Source organism: Phyllostomus discolor, chromosome 9 (assembly GCF_004126475.2).
Source record: "Phyllostomus discolor isolate MPI-MPIP mPhyDis1 chromosome 9, mPhyDis1.pri.v3, whole genome shotgun sequence".
Taxonomy (NCBI): domain Eukaryota; kingdom Metazoa; phylum Chordata; class Mammalia; order Chiroptera; family Phyllostomidae; genus Phyllostomus; species Phyllostomus discolor.
Genome location: NC_040911.2, coordinates 7715038 through 7736953, shown reverse-complemented (window position 1 = coordinate 7736953; position 21916 = coordinate 7715038). Strand labels below are relative to the sequence as shown.

The window sequence follows — 21916 nt, the reverse complement described above, 5'->3', positions numbered from 1 at the left end:
GACCTCACAGACTCCATGTGTCCTGGTTGCATCATCTTCTCCTCTGGATTTGACTCCGTGCTTTTTTGCACAGGTGTGCAGTGGGGAAGCAGGAGGCTGTACCACACAGACCAGGCGAGCGGCAGGCTCTGCTCTCTAGGTTTGTGTAGTGTGCTCCGTGGTGTTTGCTCAACGATGAAATCACCTGGTGATGCATTTCTTAGATCTTACCCTCATCCTTAAAGAGGCACATGACTGTAATTTGGCCGTTGACGGTTAGACAAAGTTCTGAAGACCACACCTTTGCCATTGTCCCTCTAGTAATAATGAGAGGTTTGGGCTAAGTAACCGCACCTATTTTTGACCAGAAACTCGCAGTAGCAAGGGAAGAGAAGGATGACCCTGGCTCTGTGGACCACAGCCCAGCTGGGACGATCACCCAGGACTCAGTTCCATAGTCCCGGCTTCACTGACACCTCAGATTGTCAACCCAGCTCTCCCCACACACAAGGGGAGCTTCCCACACCGGCTGAGAAGGGGCCTGGTGTGCTCACTTCTCCCCATCCTGGCCTTGGGGACTGGCTGGACACGAAGGTAAAGGGCAGAGAGGTAAAGCCACGTTTACAATGTGTTGCAAACACTTTTCAATAAGCTCTAATGATGTGAATACTTTCAGACTCAAATTACATTTCCATTCATATTATTTATTTATTTTAGTCCCTCCAATTCCTTTGGCTGTGTCTAAAAAAAAAATCTAGCCATTTTCTTATTGAAGTGTTCAACATCACAGTTTTCAATCAACACACCTATGATTTACCCAGAGTTAAATATCAACTTAAAGTACACTGTGGATTTTCACTGTTTAGTAAGATAAGATCTATGTTCTAAATAAGGTCAAAAGCCGAGGGCTTTGGGTGTGGCTGGTGGAAGGAGATGGGGGTGGAACCCAGGATTTTTCAGGCAATTATGGCTTGAGAAGAATGGAAGATTTTAAAGCAGAGAATTTCAAAGAAAAAAAGGTTTTCTTTTTCTTCCCCATGACCAAAGGGTCCCTTGGCGGTTGCTAGAATCAAAAGAGAGAAAGGGGTGCAATACTTTTGTGTATGGAAAAAGGCCCACAGGCAGCCCCGTCAAAAAGACAGCGGAGCTGTTGTAGAATTCGGGGGTACCCTTCGGGGCCGGTGGGTGGGCAGCCTTCCGCTCGTCCCAACAGGCGTGTGTAGAAATTACTAAACTGGTAAGTTTCTGAGTGACATCACTGTCCCAATGAACTTCTTCAATGGTTCCCCAGCCATCAGGCATTTCTATCGTAGTGATGCCTTTCTGAGTAAAATGTTGAATCACTCAAAGCTCTCAGATTAGAAAGAGAGAGAAAAAAAAAAGCTCCGTGGGAGGGGCCGAGCTTTATAAAACCAGTCATCACCGTGTGTGAACTCCGACAACACTTCGAGGGCGTGTTTCCTGCCAGAGAGCGACTCGGCCACGACCAGGTATTTCAGAGATTTCTGTGGCTGTCCCCGGGCAGCACGGCCTCGTGGCTGCTCCTCCTTTCTCACTGCTCTTACTGATAGAGTGTGGTTCTGTTGTTATGAATGAAATGTCAAGTGTGTGATGTTTTTAGAGGGTAAGTGAGCGTTTAGTGGTGTTGTCTTGTTTAGCTGTTTGACTGGATATATTTTAGCTCAAGATCTGAATTAAATGTATATAGCAAGACTTAATTTTGAATCTTGGAAGCCAGCCAATGCCTAAATATTTAGCTGAGTCTTTCACAACATTAACAAAACCAAAATGTACATTAGAGTTTCGATGAAGAGGTTAGAATGTGTATATTCTTTACTAGCTAGTGTTTTGACACTGAATTTAATGGGAATAGCTAGGATATTTTAAATATATATTTTAAGTAATGGGAAATAATCTACCCATTGAATACAAATATTAAAAAAAAATGAAAGTTAACTGAGTTTTTTTTCCTAAAATAATCAGAAATGAAGCAGCTTTCTGGGTTAGGTCAGCTCGGTACCAGAATATATGTATTGAATTTGGTTGATCGGTGAATTTAGTGAAAGGGAAAAATCAGCCGAACTTGTTGTTGCACTGAGTGAAGTGATAGCTCAATAAATAATTTCGTACTCCATAATCGATGATTATTCACCAAGAAAGTCATCAAATACCAGAAACTGCTTTCCACTGTGTGTGTGTGTGTGTGTGTGTGTGTGCGTGCACGTGGCGGGGGCGGGGAGCGGAAATGTGGTCATTTTGGACAGAAAGTTTCCTAGGACTTACTGTTTTCCCTCCGTTCTCCTTGATTTGTGTGGTCAATATCCAACCGTCTGCACTGTGTAGTCACAAACGATTTTGTGTAAACGCCACGGCAAATTCGAATCTAGCGTGGAGTGTCAGGGAGCAGAGGGCCCCAGCGGCCCCTCCCGGGTCCTTGGCTGCCCGGGCCAAGTTTCAGCGGCACAGCTGTCAACCTGCGCAGCAGGAATTGCCACACGCCCTGAGGAGCCCAGCCCTGCCCTTGCTTCCCACCCTCTTCTCGAGGACCGTAGCAAACAGTAATTACGAGCATAGCATACGGGTTGGTGAAGGTGTGTGACCAACTCTTGTTAAGAAACTCGGAACAGGTGCTCCCTGTTCTGGGCGGTCATGCTGTTCGGTGTCTCCTCTGTGACTTCAGCTTCACACTGTCTTGGGCAGATCCCTACTTAAATGTAAGCCACAGACGTGTCTGACGGTCAGGAGATACTGTATATGGATGCATTCAGAGATTTCTCATTTTTAAAAAATGTTTATTAAGTTCATTGGGGTGACACTGGTTAATAGAATCATATAGGTTTCAAGTGCACGTTTCTTCTGTGACACAAGATCTGTGTATGGCACTGTATGACCACCCCCCGAATTCAAACCACCTCCCGTCACTATATATTAGATTCCTAAAGCTATAAACTTCTTTTTATTTATTTATTTATTTATTTATTTATTTATTTATTTTTTAGAGAGGGAAGGGAGGGAGATAGAGAGAGAGAGAGAGAGAAACATCAATGTGCGGTTGCTGGGGGTTATGGCCTGCAACCCAGGAATGTACCCTGGCTGGGAATCGAACCTGGGACACTTTGGTTCCCAGCCCGAGCTCAATCCACTGAGCTACGCCAGCCAGGGCTTAAAGCTATAAACTTCTTAAACTTCATTTGGAAGGTGCGTAGGAAAAACCCTAGACTCTCAATCAAAGGCTGAGGGTCAGTCGAGGCTTCGAAACTAATTAGGGGTGCAATCTCCATCTCCATCATTTTGCCTGTATGACGGGGATCACTGGGCTTTACTGGGTGAGTAATTATACAGATTAAACAAAATAGCTCAGTTGGAAAAATTTGGTAACTGCAACGTAGACATCAGATATTACTTTCATGTGAAATGCAGTTAATTGTATCTTCTTTTTAAAAAAGGAAATTTAGACTATTTTTTAGGAAGGAAATGCATGTGGGACAATTTAATTTTGTCCTTATCTTCTTTTTTTTTCCCTGTGTGTGGTCACCTGAAACCCTACCTTGGCACTGGAAGCCTGGTCTGAGAGTTTGTCGTGACCCCTCCACTCTGTTCGTGTCCAGGTGACGGACAATGCAGGTTGTCATGCAGAGTAAGCTACGAGCAAGGCCTGCATTTACTCTTCCGGTTCTGATCTCTCATTTTTTTCAAGTGGGAATAAAGAAATATTTTATTTATTCATTCTCAGTTTGTTTCCAAAACACTGAGATGTTTTACAAAAAACATGTTCCGCATGAGACTAATTAATTTAAAAGACCATTTGAAAGCAGTAGAAGGAAGAGGGAACACATTTCCAAGCCACTCAAGTTAACCTAATCTCAGCGATGAAGCAAGAGAAAAAACGTAGTATTTTTTTTTAAAACTTAAAAAGCCTTCTCGGAGCATGAAAGACTTGCAACCTTCCTCTTTTTATTTTCTTTTTCTAGCATTTCTCAAACTAGTAACTTGCGTAATCCCTTACACATCAGAGTCAAGGTCAACACCAGCAGGGGGGCGGTGTGGGGCACTGGCTAGAGTGGCTTTCTGAAGCAGACCTGGGCTTGAGTCCCTGCACCGTCACATCACACTGACCTTGCACAAGTTAGCTAACCTCTCTGAGTGTCAGGGTGAAACCTGCCCTTTTAATGAAGAGGACAGTATCAGTCTCATAGAGACCTCGGGAAGATCAAATGAGAAGACGTGAGAAAGTTTCAGAGAGACGTTTTACTTAATTTACTAGTTTGTCTTGATAAAACACAATAGGGTAGTATCTCAAAGGAGAAATTTTGATACACATTGCAATCGCTGTTTTAAAAAGAAATGTTCGTGACCCACGTGTTCACATAAGACACCCACGGATTAGGCGGGGAGGTGACAGCCGGCCCTGTGGGAAGTGAGCCTAGACGAGGGCTCAGGGCGTGCCTCAGCCGGGGGCCTCCGCAGCTCCCCCAGCTGCTCCCCAGCCCTGGGAAACCACCTTCACAAGAAGTTTTGCTGTGGAATCATGAGTGTCAGCGTCGTTTGGTATATTTGTGTACTCTGGTAACTGTAGGGTGTGTTTAAGCCAATACGAAAGCGTAACATGCAGAGGGAAAGGCAATCAGTGGCCAGGACCAACAGATACCTCCACCCACCTGGGTGTGTCCGAGCATTTGGCTGCACGTGAAGCCTTTGGCCGTGGGAGGTGTGTCCGCCATGTTTGTTCAGACGGGTGATCTGGGGTGTGTGTGTGTGTGTGTGTGTGTGTGTGTGTGTGTGAATGTGAGACATACCCAGGATCAGTCCTGTGGTGCTACCTGGCCCTGGCTTTGCTGCCAGCATGTGGCAGGACAGGAAGGGACCTTCCCAGCACTCCAAGAAATGAACTTCTCAGCATAAGAAGCCCTTCTGTAGCTAGGCTGTGATGTGTGTGTGTGCGTGTGTCTATGGAGGGGGCAGACGTGGGAGGTGGGACTATGGAAATTTTCCAACCCTCTGACAACGCGTCTAAGCCATTTCCAGAAGCAGGACGGGTCAACGGGGCCAACACGAATGTGTGTGCCTGTAGCATATGTGTGAATATGTGCGGAGTTGCCTGTGTGCGTGGTGTGTGTTGGCAGGTGCTCCACAGAGGCTGAAAGCACGACCCTGGGGGACCACTGACCTGGCCTCAATTCCCAGTCTGGCCCCCAGACAAGTGACCCTGGCCACCCTGCTCAGCCACTCTGCAGCGGTTTCTTCCCTGTACAGGAGGAAGCAGCAGTGCCTTCAGCACGGGTTTCTACAAGGACAAAAAGTTCAGGCAGAGTGTTTCGAACAGCCTCTCTTGTGTGGCAAGAATTCAGTAGACACTATTCATGCTGTTGTTGGTATTATCATTTTTATTACATGGACTATCACTATGGCTCATGTAACTGTTCACTGTATCTCAGGTTTGGCTGCATAATTTGCAGAATCCAACGTAAACAGGAAACTCCTTTTTTAAAATTATTGAAATTTCAAGATGGTGACAGCACAGCTTTGTACCATGTGACGACACAGGTCACATGGCCCTCGTGCTGTCCCTGCTCTACCTCATGTCCCAAGAAGGAAGCAAAGAGTGGTAACTCCTGTCCTAGGCAGGGTACGGCCTGTACCCCTCTGCTGACATCACCCAAAATGTTGTCTCATCTTTTAGAGCTGTATTTTCTTCCTTCCTTTCCTTCTAGGTTGACATGATGGAAGACATTTATGTGGCAAACACCATCTTTGCCATCAATTTCTTCAAGCAGCTGGCAAGCACAAGCCCCACCCAGAACCTCTTCTTCTCCCCATGGGGCATCTCATCCACCATGGTCATGGTCTACATGGGAGCCAGAGGCAACACCGCAGAGCAGATGGCCAGGGTGAGTTTCTGTGGGAGCCCCACACGAGGGCCGCGTGACTCCTGAACTGAGCTGCAGAACCGCTCTGATCGTGTGCTTGAGATATCTCGACTATCCCAAGGTCAGCCTTCATCACCCGCCCAGGTGTGGCGACATCACCTGTCCTGCCATTACAGCACAAGTTCCTCAGATTCAAATCTGCCAAAGACCCAGATCGCAAACCACCAATGTGAGAGAGCAAAAGCCGATAGGAGTTTCTTATACGGCAGGGCTGGAAGTGAGGAATAGTGACCACATTTTACATTGTAATAATATAATGTTTATGTTTTTAAAGTGTCTTACCTGCCTTATAACACTTTTGGCTTTAAGACAAGTGCCATTTTGCAGGCAGGAAGGTGGGCCTTGGGAGGGAAACAGCTTTCCCGGGCCTCCTAAGCTGCCCTCACCGCTAGCTCAGACCCCTTCCATGGCTCAGCCCGTGCGCTGTGTTTGTTCCCCGTTCGTGGAGAGAATTCCTCCTAATGGGTTTAAGGGAGTGTCACAGAGAGAAAAGGATGTTCCAGAGCCATGGAGACTCTGCTCTGGGAGACACACGGAGAGCAGCGACGACTCACCCACGTCATCAACCCCATGAGATCATGTCAGCAAAATGAGGCCTGACCTGATGGTCAGCTTTTGAAATCAAGATGGACAGGGTGTGGGCAGCTGGCCTCCTCCCGGAAAATGACACAAGCACAGACAGGGGGCCCTTTTACTTAGTGCAGGGTCCCGAAATTATACTGGACTAGTCCAACCACGCAGGGCGATATTCCTAGGAGGCGAATTTAACCCATCGAAGATCCACAGGATCCCGTTATTTCCTGGGTCAGAGACCCGGACGAGGTCACCCTGTAATTAAGTTCTTTCCTGTACACATGCACACGAACGTTACCGTGGGATCGCTCTGGTTTCTTACAGGCACTCCTTGTACTTTCGGTCACACCAAAATGCCACTGGCTACTTTCAGGTTTCCCGTGAGCATTGTACCTTGGTACACATATGTCCTTCCCAGGTCCAAGGGGACCCATGCAGGATGGGCCTTTTTGAAGGAGAGAGTGCTGGCCAATGTCCTCGCAGGAGAAAGGGGATGGATGCATTGCTCCTTGTATGTGGCAGTTTAAACATCAAGGCTGACAACAATCGTCAGTTGTTCAACCCTGACACCAGCAACGTTTTGCAACCTTCCTTCCCCTTTATTTTCTTTGCCTTGAAAAAAAGACCGTGACCTGCTCTAAACTTTAGAAAACATCAGGGTCTTAATTGTTTAAGTGTAAAGAAATCACTAGCACTCAGAAGCAATCTGTTGTGAGGGCAAATGCTGAATGAAGCGCTCTAGGTTGCTGAAATTAAATGAAGCAGCTTATGGTTCACTCCGGGCACGATGAACCTTCTCTGCCTGTGGAAAGGGCTAGAGCATGCGGGACTATGCGAAGGTTTTGTAATGTTTTCTTGTCACTCTGCTGCATGTGTACATTTTAAAATTCAAAAGCAGCCCTGACTGGTGTGGCTCAGTGGATAGAGTGCTGGCCTGTGAACCAAAGGGTCGCCAGTTCGATTCCCAGTCAGGGCACATGCCTGGGTTGCGGGCCAGTTCCTCAGTAGGGGCCACTTGAGTGGCAACCACACATGGATGTTTCTCTCCCTCTCTTTCTCCCTCCCTTCTCCCCTATCTAGAAACGGCTAAGTAAAATCTTTAAAAAAAAATAAAACCCAAAAACAAATTTACTCAATTCCCTACTAAAAATCAAGAAGAGAAGATCTTTGGCTTGGAGAGGGAAGCACACACTTTGGGGACAAGACCTCGTATCTGTGTTTGGTGGCTTTGCCACCTTAACGAGGTGTGTGAGCGAAGGCATTCAAGCTCCCTGAGCCTAGAGACTAGTGACTAGTATACAGATTAGTATAAATTCCTCACACTGACCGCTGCGAGGCAAATTTCAGTTGGCTGATGCTTACATATTACCTAGAAAAAGTACCTATGCTTGTACCCCATACACAAGGGCAGGGAACTGGACATAGAACTTCCAAGAGGGACCTGTTGGCAGTGATTTAAAAGTTGAGTAATTTAGCAGGAGTGTATAACCATTTCCTCTAATTCCCATTGTAGGTGCTTCAGTTCAACAACATCGGAGTCCGGGCAGTCACCGCAGTGAGTCCAGAGAACGTCACCGGTTGCCAATTCACACAGCAAATCCAGAGAGCCACTTATCCTGACGCTATTTTGAAGGTATTGGACTTACTCACTCATATTGGTTTTATGTGTTATTTCTAGAATCTTCTTGCCTTGAAGTCACAACATTAGACTGAGAGGGAACCCAGTACAACTGCCCCCATTCCCAGAAAGAAAAACAAAGGTTCACGGTCCTTAAGGAAATACTCTGTGGTTCCACCACTAAGAAAGCACAAAGCCAGAGCAGAATCCAGACTTCCTGACTACGAGGCCAAGACTCTTTAAAAATTCCGTGACACCCCTCTGCCGCTGGTTGGGTTTGCGTGATTTGTTCTAAAACCATGGCAGAGGAGGCTCCTGGAGTACGCATGCGTGAATGCAGACTTCCAGAGGGGCAGGGGAAGGAGTGACAAAGAGCTGAGGAATGGAGAAAGTCAGGCTCAATGACTTCCTAAGAGGCCGATGACCTTTAGATATCCCTCCCCTGCCCTCTGTCTATCCATCTATTATCTGTCTTTCTGTCTATCTCTCTATCTCAAGTAGCATTATGTTTTCTCCATACTGCATTCCTTAAACGCCAGCTCTCCAGCTAAATTATAGGAACTGCACACAGATAAGCTTCTCCTGGTGACACCTCCCATAATTACACTCCTGAGTCAGGTTATGGGGGAACACCTCCTGTAGCTTCCTTCTTGGGACCACTGACACTTCCTCCAGCTGTTACCCAGGGAATTATGGTCCAGCGGAGGTGGAGGTGGAGAGGGCCCATCTATGGACATTCGCCAGGTGTCTGGAGACAGCTGGCAGTCATCTGCAGGGCTCTGTCTACTGCCGTGACTGGCCCCCATGCCTGGCATCGTGTTCACAGACGTTGGGCTGTAGACTGGAATTCCCCTTCGCTTTCGTGGTTCTCTAAAACCCACGTTTCCCACTGCCTCAACTATCCCTTATTTATAAAAGAAGTCCTTTTCCAAGTTGTATGATTTTTTTAAAGCACATTTGTAAAGGAACATTTTAATACAATAAAAGTTCCTTAGAGACCATCGAGTTTAGGAGACTGTAACAGGAGCTTCTCTTTCCTCTAGGATGTTGGCTACTTCATGGTCAAATCCAGTCTGTAGGGGAAATATGAAACAAGTAAAACACTACCTCATTAGTTTAGCACCGTAGCCACATCAAAAGTATTTCCCCAGAGATTCCTCTAAAGTACCAGAAAAAAATAGTATATAGTAATACAGCACTTTATTGTTGCATAGGAAAAAATGCCATTGCTTGAGAAATACCTTCCCGTGTTACATAAAGAGGACCCCTCCCTTCTGTTCAAGGCGCAGGCTGAAGACACAATCCACTCGGGCTTCAGCACACTCATCTCTGCCGTCAACACATCCACAGAGGGTTACGTATTGGAAAGTGTCAATAAGCTGTTCGGAGAGAAGTCTGCGAGATTCAGGAAAGTAAGTAACCCTGTCATTGAAACAGCACGGCCCTGAACCTGCAGTGAGGTCACTTTCAAAGCTGTTGTCTAGCATTCATACTCTCTGGGAGAGTCAGAATTGCACAGGGCTCTCTAAGGCTCCCTAAGGCTCCCTAAGGCTCCCTAAGGCCCTGGTCGTGGCGGCTGACCCTGTGCTTTCCCCTATTGGTGCTGCTGCGAAAGTCCCACTTGCAAGGCTGTAAGTCAAGAAGAACGGAACTGACTCGCAGAGCCACTATCTGCAGCCAGCTCCCTCTGATTTAGTGTCTATAATGCGAAGCAAGCCAGAGGGCAAAAAGAGTTGGAGCTTCCTCGTAGGGAAGGGGATCCACTGAGTGTGTATAATGTGCACCATCTCCTCCTTTAACACACTATCCGGCTTCCACCCCTACCCTGACCTCAGGTCCCCCGGTCTTGACAGGAAGCCCGTGATTGACTCTTACGCCGAGGCGTGTTCAGTAGGCCTTCTACATAACCTCCTGCACTTTCTTGCTTTAAAGGAGTACATGCAGCTCTCGAAGAAATATTACTCTGCGGAACCCCAGGAGGTTGACTTCCTAGAATGTGCTGAAGGAGCCAGAAAAAAGATTAATTTCTGGGTCGAGACACAAACCAAAGGTAAAACCAAGGAAATGTTTTCTGTTCTTCTTCCCACTTAGAAAACTCTGATCTAGTTTTTTAAACCATCCTTGAACTTAGCCCTTCATTCCTTAAAATTCATTCAACCTTAGTTATTTTGGTTAATGCAACCTTATTCTTGTTTAGCTGAGTGGTGTTTTAATTGAGGTCCGTTAATAGAAGACATACGTTCAGTACTCAAATAATTGGATTTTGAATATCTCATTAGTAAAGAATGTGAGAGAAGACAGCTGTTTTCAAATGTAGGAAATATCAGTATTGAAATAACTGTGACACTTCATCCACTGTGGACAATAAAACACCCCCCAAAAATGATTTTCTTAACTTCTGGGATTAAAACACCATTTCAAACAATAGTTTTGTGTCTTGGTTTCTTAACTCCCATAATGAAAAAAAAACCCCACATGAACTAAGTTCTATAAAATTTAGAAAGTTTTTTGCTCCTCTGAAAGCAGGTGAACTATGTATCTCACTTCTTCATTTCCATTCTGGATTTTGAAACCACTGGTGTAAAATACCGACACACTGCTGCCACAAAAGAGGCAGGAAAAGTGAAGGTGAACAGGGGTGAAAGTAAACATGAAATGCCTAACTGGAGACACACGAATTGTCTCTTTCAGCATTGTGCGGAATGGCCGTAAAGGAAACCTAAACATAGGTCATTTTTATTTTGTAGGTAAAATTTCAAACTTGTTACCCGAAGGTTCCGTAGACTCAGAGACCAGGATGGTCCTGGTGAATGCCGTCTACTTCAAAGGAAAATGGAAAACTGCCTTTGAGAAGAAATTAAATGGGCTTTATCCTTTCCACGTGAACTCGGTATGAGACAAGGAGACAGATTTTCCCAGCGCGTGTTGTAGAGTCTTAGACAAGACAGAGAAATGATGACTAGAGACCACTCATTGATGCCACTGTGGGATGTGCTAGTTATGAGTTATGGATATAGGACAGTTGATTGACTCTTTTAAGCTACTGAATATCACTCAGTAATTTTATGAGGTCATGTGAGTAATGGTGAAAAACCACGGGCCCTGTGCTTAAACCCTAGACTCAAATGTAGGCTCTACCACTTACTAGCTGTAACCTTTTGTATGTTCCATGAATTCCATTTTTGAATCAATAAAACTTGGTTAATAATAACGTCCAACTCAAAAGGGTGTTGTAAGGATTCGATGAGATTTAGTAGAGTTCTTGGCCCATGATAGGTACTAAGCAAATGTTTTAGGAATATTATTATTGTCCGGAATGGGTGTAATGTTGAAAAGGATGATAAGGCCAGAGTACTGTATGCAAAGAATTTATTTTGTTGATTTTTTTAAACACAAAAGGAGAACCTCTTCTCTTTTATGTCTAACTGTAAATCTCTTGACATCTGAGTATTGACATTCATATTTTACTCTTTAATCACTTTAGACTAAACAGAAGCCCGTACAGATGATGTACTTGCGTGAGATGCTGAACATTGGATACATAGAAGACCTAAAGACTCAGATTCTAGAACTCCCTTACGCTGGGGATGTCAGCATGTTCCTGCTGCTTCCGGATGAAATTGCAAATGTGTCCACTGGCCTGGAGCTGGTAAGCCAGTTCAGCTTTAAATGTTTTAGACTTCTGGGCTTAAACTTGCCTTTCATGATGACCATGTCTACACCTTAGGAAATGGTGTGCAATTGCTTACAGATGTGTGTGAATCAGTTGATAGTAAGTGTGGCGTGTCTGCAACTTTCACTCAACACGTAACGTTCCCTTCTTGCAAAAAGTTGGCCCGTCTGTTACATTTTTGTATCACCCACAGTGCAGTCCCTGATTTTTAAACAATACACGTAGAAGTCGTTTTCCTTCTTTTCTAAGCACTCACTGGTTATTTTTCAAATTTCTGGACTTGTAGCTGGAACGTGAAATAACGCACGACAAACTCAGCACGTGGATTGGCACGGACAGGATGGCCGAGGATGACGTTGAGGTGTACCTCCCGAAGTTCAAACTGGAAGAGCAGTACGAACTCAAACGCATCCTCAGGAGCATGGGCATGAACGACGCCTTTGTCAAGGGCCAGGCCAATTTCTTAGGAATGTCAGAAGAGGACGACCTGTTTCTGTCCGAAGTGTTTCATCGAGCCACTGTGGATGTCAACGAGGAGGGCACCGAAGCCACTGCTGGCACCGGGGCCATCATGTCCGGGAGAACCGGCCACGGGGGCCCGCAGTTTGTGGCAGACCACCCTTTCCTCTTCTTTATCATGCACAAGCCCACCAGGACCATCCTCTTCCTCGGCAGGTTCGCCTCCCCGTAAAGTCGGAAGGTTCCGTTTCTGCCCAGGATTTTGTAGTAGGAGCTATCAGCCTCAGAATTGCTCTCAGCAGCAACAGTTTAGGGACTTTTTCTATGTATTCTGTCTTCCTGAACAACGTATACTATGCACTAAATATCAACACAGAAATAGCCAGACGACTGTCAATCCTAACATTACAACCCTATTCATGATCTGGTCTCCTAAAATGGAACTTGTATTATTTAGTGCTCCCTCTTAAGTTTATTTTATAGCACTAAGTACTATTGTATTATTTATTATTTTGTATAATTTTGTATTATTGCTAGCAGTCTATTTAATGTAGCTGACAGGTGACTGAGAGAGACAGGGGATTGGTTATGTTTCTTTCTAAGGAGGTGCATTTATTTGTTTTCATGAGGAAGGATGAATAGGTGTTTTTCTATCCCCTTCTCAGATAAACACCCAGAAGAAAACAGTGAACAGTAAGCAAATACGTATTATTGTAACTTTATAACATTATGCATCACACAGATGTATCTGTAACTGATGTGAAACTGCAAATATATAATAAATAAACATGTGTCCATACAACCATTTGTTTGCTGTCATTCCGTTAGGTCTGTGGATCACACGACCTATTATAGCGTGGTTCCCAGGAAGCAGGCATTGGGCTCATTCATCCGAATGAAGAAAACCAGTCAGAATGAAGGAGCCAAGGGGGTACGCACCCCTCCTACAAGGGGCCCCACGGCCGGGGTAGACTTGGCCTCTGTGAAAAGTGGTTTAGAGCTACCTTCGCCCGGCAGCGGAGGGTGTAGCAATTCCTAAGAACAGTCTGGGTTAGCGTCCTCTCCACGCTGGTGTTTAAACCTCAAGAACATCAGGAATAAAGGGTAAATCCAGCGGTCTGGACATAGAATCAAGGTCACCGTATTTGATCGGAGAGTTCGGAGGAAGGAAGATGGGCTGGCAACACAGTGGGAGGGCGTTTCCTTCAAATAGCACTCCATGCTTTTGAGTGGCTCAGAGGCAGACAGAACATAATTTAAGACCTGGGAACTAAGACATCTAAAGGTTGGGGGGTGATCCTGAGCTGGCTGGAGAGTTTGGCTGCAGGAGTGTGGCTGGGTCTGGCAATGGGTCGCAGGCACCGGCCTCCCTGTGAGGAGAGGAAGGCAGGGATGGATGACCCGCAGAGCTCAGTGGCTAAAGAGGCGGCCTCAGGACCTCGAGCACCTGCATCCAAGTCCCAGTTCTAACACGTACGTGTCATCTAACCATGGGTGGGGGATGGCGCTTCCTTCTGCTGCTTTCCTTTCAGTGTGAACTAGAGAAAACAATGCTTTCTTCATGAGGTTGCGATGATGGTTAAGTGAATTCATGCATAATGAGCAATTAAACGAATTCTTGACATAGACAGTGTTTTAAAATACTAGTGATTATAATTATTATCTTTGTAAGTAATAAACTACCTCTGGTTTTCTGTCCTTACTGTCAGCTGGCCAAACATAAAATCCCAGAAAATTATTCAGTGAAAAATTTTAAGGCTTGAACTGTGGTTTATTTTCTCTAACTAAGACATTCTTGAAAATTAGGGGTTCTTGCTTCATGCATTCCCCACTTACTTTTTAGATTAATTTGTCTGTGTACTCCCATAATTCATACAGCAAAGCAGTGAGTAGTGGCTTCCTGACCTGTTGTTTGTCACCAAACAGCCAGTGGGGTCCCGCTGCCCACCGCCACGGTCTATACAAAATCCCGGAGGTAAAGGTTAGGTGATAAAGGAAAGAACTCTTTATTCAAAAGCTAGGCAATTTTGGAATAACAGCTTTCCCCTTGCATTAGTTAGTTAAGCCTATCAATTAAGGCTAAAATCTCTAACTCTTTAGTTACAGCTTTAATTACTTAAGCCTATCAATTAAGGTTCAACTCTCTAACTCAGAAGTTCCCCTATCATTCCTTCATTAGTTTTTAATGATCTTGTTTCTATTGGATTAGTTTATAAACTACAACGACATAAGACACAAAAGCTGCACAATTTGGGAAGAACAGCAGGCCTCTGCCTCTGAGCCTGTCCCCTCTAGAACACCCAGAGAAGCACAACCCTGCCAGACCAGCCCAATCCTAGGCTGCACCCAGAGTTTCCCCTCCCGCCCAGAACACCGTCCTTTGGGAGATGCAGGCGGCTGCAGCGTCATCTCCCAGGCGTCCCGGAGGAAGCGAGCCAGAGGGCCAGGCTCTGCCCTCCTTCCATTTCAGATCTTCTGGCCTCTTTTCCTGGCACTCTGGAGGCATTCCGCTTCTCAGGCTGTTTACCATTTCCTCGGGTAATCTCCTCCTACGGCCCCTTCCTTCTCCTCCCCAGGGATCCAATCAGATCTCTCTGTAGCATTGTGAGTCTTTTTTTTTCGGGGGGAGGGGGTAGCTTTCTGTGTGTATGTACGTATTCACTTTTTTATTGTATTTTCTCCATTATCATTTGTTCCCCTTCTATTGCCCCCATCTCATAATCGCCACTCTGTTGTCGAAGTTCATGAGTCCTTTTTCCTTTTTACTCAATCCCTCCACCCTCTAAACACTCCCCCCCCCCCCCACTCCCAAGAAATGTCAGCCTGGTCTCTATGAGTCTGTCTCTGTTTTGCTTGCTAGTTCAGTTTGTTCGTTGGAGTCCACATATGAGTGAGATCACATGGTATTTGTCTTTCTCTGACTGGCTTTTTTCCCGTAGCATCATGTTCTCCAGGTCCATCCACACTGTCGCCAGGATAAAATTTTCTTCTTTTTTTATGGCTGGGTAGCATTCCATTGTGTAAATGTTCCCTAGCTGTGTTATGCACTTCTCTATGGATGGGCGCTTTGGCTGCTTCCATATGTCGGTGATTGTAAATAATGCTGCAGCGAACGTAAGGGCACTTATGTTCTTTCAAATTAGTGTTTTGGGTTTCTTCGGATAAATTCCCAGAGGTAGAATTGCTGGGTAATAAGGCATTTTCATTTTTAATTTTTTGATGTATTGTTACAGAACAAACAAGGGGGGCCTGGAACGATACAGTATTATTGAAAGAAGGCCCCGGGTCCGTTATGTCCACCACCCAAGGAAAGACGTCTCTCAATGCCAGAGATTCGTGAAAAGGAAAGGAAATGTTTATTTAATGCTATACAAACTTCAAGTAGTGACCTAATGTCTTTATTAAAAATCCTAAAGTCCCTTAAAAGACCCACAAACAGACACAGTCCTTCCTTCCTTCCCCCTTTGCCCAGTCCAGTGTACCGTATCTCAGGAAAGGAAATAGAAGTCCATGGCTCAGGCAGTCCTCTGGTTCTTCCCAGCTAGTACTCCGTCTCGACTGGGAGACCTCCCTGGGTTCCCGGCACCCTCAGCTGAGTCTCCGGGATCTCTGCTAAAACCAGGTGGTGGTTCCCCCTTCTAAAGCTGCGGGGGTCCCCACTCTGCCAAAGCCACGTGGTTCTCCCTCTCAGGGCTGCAGGAGTCTTCACTCTGCTAAAGCTGTGTGGTTCTCTCTCTCAGGGCTGTGATCCCCTCTGCACTTCCACAGCCGCGTGGTTCTCTCCTCCAGGGCTGCGCATGGTTCTCCTCTCAATGGCTGCCGTGTCTGGGTTTAAATCCCCGCGCCAATCTTCTTCTGCAGCCCCATTTCCAACTCCTCCTACACTCGGCCACACTTGCCCTTAATCTGTTGTCTTCTCCAGCTTTTCTGGTCGCCATCATGAGTCTGGGCAGGTGTCACCCCATGTCATGGGAGCCAATCTTCTCCAAGCTCCCACGCAGGCACTGTAACTCAGGGGACCTGCCCCCCAGTTATGTCTTGGTGGGGTAGTTACTTCCATTCCCCTGACTCAGGGCATGGCTACAGCTATTTAACATATCTAAGCGACAAGCCAAAGGCTATAGATATGTTAAATGACCACATCAGAGGTTAGCTGCAAGGCTGTTGCTATGCAAAACAGCTCTCAATGGCCCTGCTCCATGTGTCCCTTCCCCCAACCCACACCTGGTGGGGGGGAGTGAGGACATCCAAATATCCCCTGGACACCTTGAGTTCTGGACCCCATTTTAAATGCCCATTTGGGGTCTTCCCTCTTGGCTGCACCCTGTAACAGTATCTCCATACTGCTTTCCAGAGTGGCTGTGTTGCAGAGTTCACCAAAACTGTACAATTAACACTGGAAGGAGCAAGTCTTTATTCACAACATTTCAACCCAGGGTGGGGCTCGGAGCCCCTCAGCTCAGAGCCCTCCTTTCCCACGAGACCCAGCACTTTCCACGCTCCCCACCAGGCCATGAGCCAGAAACCGCACAAGTTTCCCATGTCCTTATCTTCGGCCGGCTGCGCGAACAGTTCTCCAGTCTCTTTGGACTGAAGTCATCATCCTACGCAGCAGCTCTCTCCTTCAGGATCTGGGACACGTGACCATCAGCCTCCATTTTAACAGTCTAGGGGAGCATGTGCCATGTGACTCTGGATCATGGTGACACTCAGGAAAGGCACAATTCTTAATAGTCTGGGGGAAATCCAGGTGTGGAAGGGCAGGATCTTGCAAGGAAGTCTTTGTAGCTCCCCAGGCCGCTGGGCCTCCTTCCTCACTATAAACTACATCCTGCTTTTCTTCCCCTTTCAGAATCGCGTGGCCAAGGCTGCTTCTCCTTCTCAGGCCACACGGCCAAAGAGACTTTTCCTTCCCAAGCTGCATGGTGAAGAACCCAGGGCTGCCCTGCACCTGAGTTTAAATCCTCACCCTGCTCCTTCTCGGTAACCCCATTTCCGACTCCTCCCACAGTCGGCTACCTCTGCACGTACTCTGGTCTCTTTTGCCTTTCTCCACTGCCATTGTTAGGCCGGCAAGCGAGGACCCATGATGCAGTGGAATTGTCTCCCTGTTCTCGTTGGGGCACAGCAAGCCCCTCCAGCATCCTCACGAGTCCCAGTCACGCCCATCTCCCTGGCTCTGAGCATCTGCTGTGCCTCAGCTGTTTTTGATATGCTAGCAGCTGCTATTGATATGCAAAGTAACTCCCAAGGGCTAGCCTCCACTTCTCCCTCCCCCAAGTGCTGGCTGGGGGTGGGTTTGGGGCTCCTCAGCCTTCACCCTGTCCTGAACCTCGTTCCACACCCATTTCAGCGGCACCAGTTTGCATTCCCACCGGCAATGCAAAAGGGTTCCCCTTTTTCCACCTTCTCACCAGCACTTGTTTGTTGATTTACTGATGATAGCCATTCTGACTGGTGTGAGGTGATACCTCATTGCAGTTTTAATTTGCATTTCTTTGATAATTAGTGATGTTGAGCATCTTTTTGTATGTCTATTGGCCATCTGTATGTCCTCTTTGGAGAAGTTCCTATTCAGGCCCTTTGCCCGTTTTTCAATTGGGTAGTTTTGTGTTTTTTTTGCTGTTGAGTTTTATAAGTCTTCAGAGAATTTGGATGTTAACCCCTTATCAGATGTATAAGTGAATATGTGCTCCCATTTTATGGGATTTCTTTTTATTTTGCTGATAGCTTCCTTGGCTGTGCAAAAACTTTTTAGTTTGATGTAGCTCCATTTGTTACTTTTTTCTTTTGTTTCTCCTGCCGGAGGAGATATATCAGATAAAATATTGCTACAAGCAATTCCAAGACTTTACTGCTTATGTTTTCTTTTAGGATTGTTATGGTTTCATGTCTAACATTTAAGTCTTTGGTCCATTTTGAATTTATTCTTGTGTGTGGTGTAAGAAGGTGGTGTAGTTTCATTTTTCTGCATGTCTCTGTCCAATTTTTTCAACACTACTTATTGAACAAACTGTCTTTAGCCCATTGTATGTGCTCGCTTCCTCCAGCGAGTATTAACAGGTTTTCCGTGAGGCTTGTTCTCTGAAATAGCCTCCAGCTCTGCTCCTCAGCAGCCGGCTTAAGCTGCACAGGCTGAGGCAGAGCAATTCCTGGAGACGGGGTTCTTGGTTCTCCCCAGGCTGCTGCCATAGGGAGAGGCGTGCTCGCCCTGGAAAGATGGCTCCTGCAGCATGGGGAGGGAGTCAGCACAGGGGGCCCGGTGGCTGACCTTTCAGCTCTCCCCCCGGGGCCCTCAGCCCCAGGCTCTATCCTCAAGCACCTCCAGTCTACTCTGTCCCCCTTTTGCTGGAGCCCAGCTGTGAACAAAATTTGGTGTGCTGGCCCTTTAAAAGGCCCCAGTCTCTAGCCATCTCTCCCTGACAGGCAGAAACCCTCCTGCTCTACGCAGCTGGATGTCGTTTGGGTTCCCTCTTCGGTTCTGGCGCTCCAGGGAGGGGAGCCCAGCTTGGCGTTAGATCCTATGCTTTCCAGGGGGCTGCTCAGATACCAGCTGCCACGCGTGGGGGCCCAGCCAGCCCTCTCGTGTCTCTGTACTCCCTACCAGTCTTGTGGTGGGGAAGTGGTTTCTTCTGCAAGTCCTTTCCTCTCCATCCAGCGTCCAGTTGGTTATTTGGGATGGTTTTTCTACAATTTGGTTGTAATTCCGGTTTGGTCCGGAGAGGAGGTTAGTGTAGCTTCCACCTATTCCATTGGCATCTGGGGTTTCCCTGTGGCGTGATTCTGAAAATATCCTTATTTCACTCATCATTGAGTTAGAATATGATGTCAGGGTCATTCTTGCTTCTTTCTTTTTTTTAAAATAGTGTTTTTGACATTTCATTGTATTGAATACTTTTTAAAATGGTTTTGAGAAATTAATCTTGTTCATCAGTAGATTTTCCCCATCTGGAAACTGGAATACCTTGCTTCAGATCTGGAAGTGCTCAGTCATTGCTACAGACCAAGTGTTTGTGTCTCCCCTGCCCCCAATACACATGTTGAAACTCTAATCCCAGCCCAGAAATAAACCCAAGTCTCTATGGTCAACTAATTTTTGACAAAGGAGGCAGCAACATAAAATGGAGTAAAAATAGCCTCTTCAACAAATGGTGTTGGGAGAATTGGACAGCTACATGCAAAAAAAAATGAAATTAGAGCACCAACTTATACCTTACACAAAAATAAATTCAAGGTGGATAAAGGACTTAAATATAAGCCGTGGCACCATTAAAGTCCTAGAGGAGAACGTAGGCAGGAAAATCTCAGATATTTCACGCAGAAACTTTTTACTGACATGTCCGCTAGAGCAAGGGACATAAAGGAAAGAATAAACAAATGGGACCTCATCAAAATTAAGAGCTTCTGCACAGCTAAAGAAAACAGTATCAAAATAAAAAGAGAACCAACTGTATGGGAAAACGTATTTGCCAATGATACCTCAGACAAGTGTTTGAGCTCCAAAATATATAAAGAACTTACACGACTCCACTCTAAGAAGACAAGCAACCTAATTAAAAAATGGCAAAGGACTTGAACAGACACTTCTCCAAGGAGGACATACAGAGGACTTAAAGACACATGAAATGATGTTCAATATTGTTAATTATCAGAGAGATGCAAATTAAAGCCACAATGAGATACCACTTTACACCAGTGAGAATGACCATCATAAACAAAGCAACAAACAACAAGTGTTGGAGAGGTTGTGGAGAAAAGGGGACCCTAGTGCACTGCTGGTGGGACTGCAGACTGGTACAACCACTATGGAAAGCAGTATGGAACTTCCTCAGAAAATTGAAAATGGATTTGCCTTTTGACCCTGCGATTCCACTGCTGGAACTATATCCTAAGAACACTAAAACACCAATCCAAAAGAACCTATGCACCCCAATGTTCAGAGCAGCACAATTTACAATAGCCAAGTGTTGGAAGCAACCTAGATGCCCATCAGTAAATGAATGGATCAAAAAACTGTGGCACATCTACACAATGGAATTCTATGCAGCAGAGAGAAAGAAGGAGCTCCTACCCTTTGCAACAGCATGGATGCAACTGGAAAGCATTATGCTAAGCGAAACAAGCCAGACAGTGAAAGACAAATACTATATGATCTCACCTTTAACAGGAACCTAATCAACAAAACAAAGAAACAAGCAAAATATAACCAAATACACTGAACTAGAGGACAGGCTGACAGTGACCAGAGGGGAGGGAAGAGGGAATTTCAGGCGACAAGGGGAAGGGGTTTATAGGAACAAATTTAAAGGACGCATGGATAAAAACTAGGGGGAGGGTGGTAAGGGGAGGGAAGTGGGGAGGGTTGGGTGGGTGGGCTGGAATGGGAGTAAAAGGGAGAAAACTGTACTTGAACAATGATTAAAATAAAAAAAAAGAAACTCTAAACCCCAGTGTAATGGTAGTTGTGGGCAGGGCATTTGGGAGTTAGGGTTGGGTTAAGTCATAAGGGTGAGTCCCCATGATGTAATTCGTGCCATTCTAAGGAGATGAAGGGAACCGCTCCCTCTCTCTACCAGGCGAGGACTCAGAGAGCGGGGCAGCCATCTGTGAGCCAAGAAGAGAGCCCTCCCCAAGAACCCAGACACGCCAGCACCCTCATCTCAGACTTCCAGGCTCCAGGACCATCAGGAATACACGTTTGTCATTGAAGCCTTGGAGTCAATGGTCATCTGTTATAGCGACCCGGACTGAAGGAGACCGCTATCGTCCATCCACTCAGTTGTCTCTGCCCCACCCTACCTACTTCCTTTTTCTGGATTCCCTTTAGAATAGTATTGATTCACCTGGAGTCCCTTTGTTTCACATTGTTTTTGCCTTACTAATAAATAAATTCAGGTTGTCTAAACCACAGATATCATAGAAAGACTAGAACAAAATCTCTCCCTTCCTCCTCTTCCCCATTTATTTAGTGCTTCTGCTGAAATCTCTAGTAATATCTGCACATATTGCTAAGTATCCATAGGGAATGCCATGCATAACAACAACAGACAAGCACATTTATGCTAATAATATTATATTGTTAACTTAGGATACTATTACCTGCCCCCACCTGCCCAAAACAGGTATCAAAATAGAGCACAATCCTGTTTTTCTCCATGTAGGTAGTCTACCTTTTTGTAAGGATTTTAATCAAGAGATAAATGGGAAGGACTTTGCAGAAGGCTTGGGGGGAAATGGATAAAACTTAGTCTGTGACTTTAAAGACCATGAGCCAATTTCTTGGCTGGTTCAGCAGCACCTACATTGAAGCATTTAATGCACGATAACCAGGGTGTCTTCACGCCATGCAGAGCTGCAGCCCAAGTCACCCTCAGCGGGGACTGCCGCCTGCCACGATGAACAGTCCCTCTATCTGGAGCTTCCATGCAATAATACTTCCAGCTAGTAACAGGCTAGGGTGCCCATGGGTAATAATATCTGCTCAACACATGTCTGGCAGGCACCAGACTTTCCGACCACAAGCCACAGTCCCCAGTGAAATCCAGAGGAACGTTCTGCTCTGGGCTCCGCACCAACCTTCAAACATCAAACTCTGAGCCAGTACACGAGGACGTAGGTGTGCGCCTACACAGAGAGAAATAAGACTTTTTTTTTGAGAGCTGCACATAAGAGCTGCACGAAGGGAAA

At 45.9% G+C, this 21916-nt stretch overlaps 2 protein-coding genes across 4 annotated transcripts in view; both read left to right on the top strand.

Moving 5' to 3' along the window:
* The window catches only part of LOC114506937 (serpin B8), a 207608-nt gene that overhangs the window by 152980 nt on the left and 32712 nt on the right, over positions 1-21916 (top strand). The gene's annotated exons all lie outside the window — the stretch shown is intronic.
* Positions 1425-13031, top strand: SERPINB2 (serpin family B member 2). 3 transcript variants are annotated; one of them, XM_028525007.2, is made up of 8 exons: positions 1425-1469; positions 5691-5867; positions 7993-8112; positions 9381-9509; positions 10030-10147; positions 10845-10987; positions 11582-11746; positions 12057-13031. In XM_028525007.2, exons 2-8 carry the CDS (start codon positions 5697-5699, stop codon positions 12459-12461), a joined length of 1251 nt encoding a protein of 416 aa, XP_028380808.2. In that variant the 5' UTR covers positions 1425-1469; positions 5691-5696; the 3' UTR covers positions 12462-13031. The 3 variants fall into 3 exon arrangements, with proteins under 3 accessions (XP_028380808.2, XP_035866055.1, XP_035866056.1); XM_036010162.1 differs by having other exon boundaries at positions 9312-9509; XM_036010163.1 differs by lacking the exon at positions 1425-1469 and adding an exon at positions 1511-1603 and having other exon boundaries at positions 9312-9509.